Below are 7,211 nucleotides of genomic sequence, written 5' to 3'. Positions count from 1 at the left end.
ACTAACAGTGAGAAGCAGCAGCTCTCAATGCTAACAAACTGTAACAAAGGTCTCTCTCCACTTTAAGATAAATGACACTTAAACTGATCCGAAAACTGTTTTCAGCAATAAAACCTTAATCGGTAAGTTGTTGCTTGTGAATTCACAATGTAAACTTTATATATTTAAAGAGACGGAAAAAATAAAAAGAAAGATGGCCGAATATTGAAAGGGAACAATTGCTATTTAGCTAATAGTATGAAACAACTTCCTCAGCACAAAAAGGAGCATCTGCTGAGGAGTTAAACATGCCTGGTAACCACAAATTTTCTTTTCTTTTCTACCTCTTTTGACATGTACATATACTGTATTAAGACCCAGACAAGTCATCAAATCTGCTACGCATACAAATGGCAAATATGCCAGTCACAGTTGTAGTCAATCAATGACAAAAGAATTGTAGAAATCACTCTGAGGACCGAGTACGCATGTACACAGAGTAAACAAGTGCTGATGCAGAGAGTTTACTTCAATTTGCAGCCAACTAGTTGAGCATATTTCAGTTAGTGAGGAGACGAGCTATACTTAGTTTATCAGCTTCTCAAGGATTTGGATTCCCTGGCTCAGTGTCCTCATCATCGTTATGCTCAACCTCGCTCATCTCTTCATTGCTTGAAGTATCCTCCTCAGGAGAACCGGTACCTTGTGGCTTTGCGTATGTCTCACAATATTCTGGAACAAGAGCAAGAACATAGTTTGACAATGATAAAATTTAATAATTCTCGTATGAACCAATGATCTAGGGAACACGGATATGCACATCCTCATCTAGCACAATTTGCTGAAAAACCATAACAAGGGATTTATTCTTAGAAGAGCATGACCCTCAATTATACTCTTCAATGCATGTTAATATAAATAATAGCATGTACGTACATGTTTTTTAGGAATTAAAAAACAGTTGTGAGGTTTGATCTTCAGGTGTGCAATAGGGCTAAGCTGCGTGCAACCTACATGGAGGAAAAAAAATTAGTAGCAGGTGCTACTACAGCTTTTACAAGGTTGAATAAACAAGGCACATTCGGGAGCCACCTCTACTGATGGTGTAATATTAACTTCTAGACGGTTACCACAATGAAACATATATTTAAGAGAAATGCACACGAAATCCTAAAATTCAAGCACATTAGATTTCGAGAGGGATACATAACAAAACATAACAATTTATCACCAATTAATTTAGTGAGTTGTTGTCCTGTTGAAAAGGATTGAAGTCGAAAAAGGGTTCACGGAAAAAATTATTGCAATTCTTTGTCAAGTTGACATCTACCTATCTCTTGGCGTGAAAATTGTAGCAATAAGCTTAACCGAAACAGGATTGTATACGCTACAACTTTAATCCGTTTACAAATAAGTATACATTATTTATGCTGTATATACTCAATGTAATCAAGAAGCAAGCCAGCAAAATGGGGAGTACTCAAGCCCACCCTAGGAGTAAATGTGTGTCCACCAGCGCACCGTATACTCTGTATTTTGACTAAACTCTATGAATATATACATGCTATATGCAAAGGCCTAATATTATAAAGAAGAAACCAACTACCGACCAGATAAATTATCCTATCTTTCTTGGAAAGTTCTCACATGACCTTATCCTAGAAGGTAAAATAATTCTTAGCTGTCTCTATTAACAAAGAAGTACAGAGTTCTATAATATAGTATATTTGAATGAGGAAGAACATAAAATTGGAGGAAGCATACCGACATCGTATATGAAATGTTAATTGAAATTGGAGGTAGGAGATGTATAATTTGACCTTTCCTAATGAACAAATATCATGCAGGGACAAAGTACTAATTTTTTTTAATAGTAAAATCACACCTATGGAAATGCTCTTGATCACTGGCATAAATCTTGAGCACAAAAGTTGGGAAGAATAGACAGTTGCATCACCATTTTGATCAACGAAATCGCCATGCATGTCATTTTCATTCCAAATGTACAAAAACCGCTAAACATTTACATCACAAAGGATGATATTCTGATTCAAGTTATGTCACCTTTAACTCTTTGCTCGTAAGCAGGGCGATCGTGGATCATCAGCTCTGCTGCTTCCGGGTTCATTGGATCGTCAGGATTGGGCTCTTTCAGAAATCGTGGAAGGAAGTCCTTAAAAACCATTACAAGATCTGAGGGCATGTAAAACACAACAAGAATTAGAAGAATCGATATCGAAATTTACATCACAAAGAAGGAGCAAGATACGCGCGCTGTATTTACCGAATACGGAGCTCCAGTCCTGGTTAAGAAGATTCAAACATACAGAACCAGACCTAAGAACAAGTTCAAATAGCTTATGGGCACCGTGCAAAATATGAAGAAAGATGAATTCAACTATCAGCATCAATACAAAACAGTAAAAGGGCTCACAATCCATCGACATTAGGATGAAAAATCTTAGTAGCAAAGCCAATGGATGGAGATTTAACAGGGTAATCATCAGGAAGTTCCACTCTCACTCTCCATACACCCCCTTGATAGAGACCTGGAAATGAATTAAGACACGAAGAACTCTATCGGGTTGAATCTATGCAAAGAAAGCCCACGTCATAATAACAACGAACGAGATTCCAACAAGTGATCGTTTGAATAGCGAAATGGGGAAACCCCAAGAAAGAAAAAAGAAGAAAAATAAGGGGAGAAAGAGACGTACTGTCTTCAGGACCATGAAGCTCAACAAAGAACTCTTTCACGCTATCATTAACCAACTCCACCTTGAAATCTTTCATCATCCTTCAAAACCAAAGAAACCCCGATTACAAACTGAATTCAAAACAGAAGAAAGAGGGAAGATTCATTGGGAGGTTGATTCGCTCACAGGTCCATTATCTCCCTTTGACGACGATCATTTGAAGAAGACATCCCTCTTGCTTTTCTTCTTCTTCTTCTTCTTGTTTCGTTCTTTTTCTTTTTGGCGGAGAAAGTTTTTACTTCTTGGTCGAATCGAACTTGAATGAATATTATTATGGGCTCTGCGGTGAAGAGAGAGAGAGAGCTTCGGTACGTATATATATTATAAAAACCCCTATAATTATTTTCTTTTTCTTTGTTTCTATTTTGTTCTGCGAGGGAAGAGAAACGATAATGATAATAATAATAATCAGATAAATAATTGCTTCTAAACTAACTGAATTATAATAATCTGACCTTAATCCTTTCACTCTCTCTACCCACTTTCTTCTTGGGTTGAGCTGTGTTGCCTCGATTTCACCCATTTTCTACTCAGCCTTTTCCTTTTTCCTTGAGTTACCAATTGATGTTTTTTTAGTTTTCCATTTCTTGGAATGAAATCAATTAGTTTTTAAAAATTTATTGAATGTTCCAGTCACAAAAACGTGTTATTTATTGGTATTGAATGTTCTAGTCATGTGGGTTTCGATATTATCTATGCCAATGTGCTCATTTTGGCAAACTCAATCCATCACAAAAACGTGTTCTTTGTTTTTCCCCCTTTTTCTTTTATATTAACAAAAGCTTATGTTCCTTGCATCACATAACGAATAATTCTTATATAATGATTTCGATTGGCACTCTTTTGGATATAATTGTTAATTTTTGCTTCTTAGATACTAGCAGATCGAGTTATTTTCTAACTATAATAATTTTATATAAAATTTTGAAAAAGACTGTAGAGAAATAGGAAAAGACTAAGATATTATTCATCTAATCCTAACTCTCTTATATATAGATTAGGAGGATATTATAAAATAGGTATGAGCTAAAATTATATCCAATCATATTTCCCAATATCTCATAATATAGTCCTTAACACTTACCTTAAAGTTAGAGCACGTATATCATGCATGTCCAGCTTGTTACAAATAAAGTGCACACACTTTAATCTGTGACGATGCTTCAAAAAACTCAAAGTAGCCTTAATCTCCTTATCTTTCACTTGGATATTTTCAAATCAGCGAATCTCCTCTAGAATCCACCGATCAAATGATTCTTGAAGGATCCAACAATAAATGATTCTTCTTTGAAGGATCCAATAACAAATGATCATTCCATAAGGGGCTGTTTGGATCGGGTATTTTGAAGGGGAAAAGAAGGGGAAAGCTGCCAATTTGTCAGCTTTCCCCCTTATTTCCCCTTCAAAATACCCGATCCAAACGGGCTCTAAAGGGTCCAATAATAAGTGATCATTCTTTAAGGATTTAGCAATAAATGATCCTTTATTAAAGGATGCCATAACAAATAGTTCTTTTTAAGTATCTAACAAACAAATGATCCAAGAGGTGGAGTTGACTTCGGGCTCGAACAAATATCAATGAGATCAACAAATCACAGATCGATGACGACAAACGAGAGCTGAATCGGTTCTGATCAGAGTGGACCGTGAACAGTAATCCGTGTGTGAACAATAATCCCAGGATATGAATAGTACCATAGTATGAATAAACAGTGCTGATGAACAGTAACATGTGCATAGTGATTCGATGATGAGTCGCCAAGGGGGAGTACGAAGTTTTGAGCAAAAACCTCCTCGGCCGCTTCGTGTAGACAATGAAAAAAGAGGCCTCTCTAGGATTGAGAGGATAGCTATGATACCATTTAAAAAAATAGAAAAAACCAAGATATTATTCATGTGACCTTAACCTCTCTTAAATAGAGGTTAGAAGGACATTACAATATAGATATGTGTTGGGCGCAGAGTCACGCCCACGCGGAAGCGATATCACCTGAGAGATAGCCCTGGCATTCGTTTTCACAAAAGCACAAGTCAACCTCTATATTCTTGTTTCTCAAAGGAAACGAGAATAGATAATGAAATTCTTATTTCTCAAAGGAAACAAGAATCGAAAGTGATACATTTCATCAAAGTGAAATATACACTCTTCCTCTCATCAGCTCTAAGACCGAATTTTGAGGGATCCTACAAGCAAAAGCCAACAACCCAGAAAACAGTAAATTAAATACACGAGATTTACGTGGTTCGGCAAACTTGCCTACGTCCACGGGAGGGGTGAGGGGAGATTCCACTATGAGAAGAACACCGACGACTTGTACAATCCACAAGCTCGTCTGAAAGAAAAAGATCTAATTTTTACCCAAAAGAAATTAACCTCTCTTTTGTAAATCCCTCTTTTTCTCTCCTCAAAATCTCTCTTTTTCTCTCAACAAACACCAGCAATTCCCTCTGCTCAGCCGCCAAAAGAAAACAAAATCCCTCTCTGACTTTTGCGATTTTTCCCAGCAGCTTTTCACCAAGCCGCTGTTCCCTTGCGTTTTGATTTCCCACACAACCGAAAACCCTAGGGACATTAGGCTTATATAGGAGATTGATGCGGTTATAAGCCTAATAAATGGGCCTTGGCTTTTACCTGCTGGAATTACTTCCGCTTCTTCTTTACCGCATGAATGGTTATGTGGTCCCCATGCTAACACCGTTGTTCACAATTCTCCACCTCGTACATCATTTGATAAACCTCAAATTTTGGACGAACACCAGAAGAACACCGCGAACATCACCAGAGAGATCACCATCAGCCAAACCAGGCCAAACTAGCTGCGCCACTTTACCGTTGCTGCCTACGTACCCTCCATCGGGATCAAGCTAACCGTAGTTCAGGATTTGTTCTCCATATAGTCTCCACCTCACCCCATCACCGCCCCGAAGGGTCATGCCCTCTTGGGCAGATCAACATGGGCTGATATGAAGTAAGTCCAAGCAATGCTTAAACTTGCTACCTGTGACCACCTTGGTCAACATGTCTGCTGGATTCTCATTCGTGTGCACCTTCATGAGAGAAATATCACCTTCCTCTATGACATCCCGCACAAAATGATACCTGACATCGATATGCTTGGTACGAGCATGATGAACTTGATTCTTCGCCAAGTGAATCGCACTTTGACTGTCGCACCACAAGTTCACGTTCTCCTGCTCAATCCCCAAATCGTCTAGAAGACCCCACAACCACAATGCTTCCTTCACTCCCTCCGCCATAGCCATGTACTCGGCCTCTGTAGTAGAAAGTGCCACTGTAGCCTGCAACATCGATCGCCAACTAACTGGAGCTCCATGTATTTTGAATACATAACCAGTATTAGATCGCCGTCTATCTAGATCGCCCGCATAATCAGAGTCAACAAACCCGTCAATCTGACATGTATCTCCACCAAAACACAGACCCGTATCTGCGGTACCTTTCAAGTACCTCAGGACCCATTTCACCGCTTCCCAGTGCGCCTTTCCCGGATTCGCCATGAACCTGCTGACCACACTAACCGCTTGTGAAATATCAGGGCGTGTACACACCATGGCGTACATCAAACTGCCACCTGCACTAGCATAAGGAACACGCTCCATGTGTGCCTTATCTTCCGCTATAGTGGGAGATTGTTTACCTGAAAGCCTGAAGTGTGGAGCCAATGGAGTCACCACCGACTTAGCACTTTGCATCCCGAACCTCGCGATCACCCGCTCTATATAGCCCTTCTGACTCAAGAACAATCGCCGATTCGCCCGCTCTCTTCTAATCTCCATACCCAGTATTTTCCTAGCAGCGCCCATGTCCTTCATCTCGAACTCTTTACCAAGTTGAGATTTCAGCCTATCTATCTCCACCCCGCTCTTAGAAGCAATAAGCATGTCATCCACATACAAAAGGAGATAGATATAATCACCTCCACGAAGCTTTTGAATGTAAACACAACAATCGTAATCGCTTCGGGAAAACCCATGCTTTAGCATGAAGGAGTCAAATCATTTGTACCATTGCCGAGGAGATTGCTTCAGTCCATAGAGTGACTTCCTCAAGCGACATACATGATGCTCCTTATCCTCAACCTTGTAACCCTCAGGTTGATGCATGTAGATCTCTTCATCCAAGTCTCCGTGCAAGAAGGCCGTTTTAACATCGAGTTGTTCCAGCTCAAGATCACCATGAGCAACAATACTCAATAGCACCCGAATAGAAGTGTGTTTCACCACCGGAGAAAATATCTCATTGTAATCCACACCCTCTCTTTGTGCAAACCCTTTAGCCACTAGCCTCGCCTTGTACCTTGTACCACCGAGCTCTGAAGAATCTTCCTTTCTCTTATACACCCACTTACAACCAATAGCTTTTCTTCCTACGGGCAATGGGACCACCTCCCATGTTTGGTTCTTCCGAAGAGATTCCATCTCCTCCCCCATCGCAGCCAACCAACTCTCACTATC

The 7,211-nt window shown here is 39.6% G+C and overlaps 1 protein-coding gene across 3 annotated transcripts; it reads right to left on the bottom strand.

The window, feature by feature from the left end:
* On the bottom strand, positions 203 to 3,288 carry LOC109824402 (ubiquitin-conjugating enzyme E2 4-like). 3 transcript variants are annotated; one of them, XM_020390995.1, is made up of 8 exons: positions 3,191 to 3,286; positions 2,862 to 3,015; positions 2,697 to 2,776; positions 2,414 to 2,528; positions 2,264 to 2,316; positions 2,044 to 2,172; positions 916 to 989; positions 203 to 711 (listed from the first exon to the last, which is right to left on the bottom strand). In XM_020390995.1, the coding sequence occupies exons 2-8, from the start codon at positions 2,903 to 2,905 to the stop codon at positions 637 to 639; spliced, it is 570 nt and encodes a 189-aa protein (XP_020246584.1). In that variant the 5' UTR covers positions 2,906 to 3,015; positions 3,191 to 3,286; the 3' UTR covers positions 203 to 636. The 3 variants fall into 3 exon arrangements, with proteins under 3 accessions (XP_020246584.1, XP_020246591.1, XP_020246597.1); XM_020391008.1 differs by lacking the exon at positions 203 to 711 and adding an exon at positions 764 to 820 and having other exon boundaries at positions 3,191 to 3,288; XM_020391002.1 differs by lacking the exon at positions 916 to 989 and having other exon boundaries at positions 3,191 to 3,280.

Source organism: Asparagus officinalis, chromosome 1 (genome assembly GCF_001876935.1).
Source record: "Asparagus officinalis chromosome 1, Aspof.V1, whole genome shotgun sequence".
Taxonomy (NCBI): Eukaryota; Viridiplantae; Streptophyta; class Magnoliopsida; order Asparagales; family Asparagaceae; genus Asparagus; species Asparagus officinalis.
This window is presented reverse-complemented; position numbering and strand designations above follow the sequence as displayed.

Bases quoted from the DNA above. Each gene is read 5' to 3' on its own strand.
- LOC109824402 (XM_020390995.1), bottom strand. From the start codon at position 2,905: ATGTCTTCTTCAAATGATCGTCGTCAAAGGGAGATAATGGACCT. The intron at 2,529-2,696 runs GTACGTCTCTTT...ATTCATTTCCAG, and splicing joins GCTTCATGGTCCTGAAGACA to GTCTCTATCAAGGGGGTGTA. The intron at 712-915 runs GTACGTACATGC...CTCTTGTTCCAG, and splicing joins TTTTAATTCCTAAAAAACAT to AATATTGTGAGACATACGCA.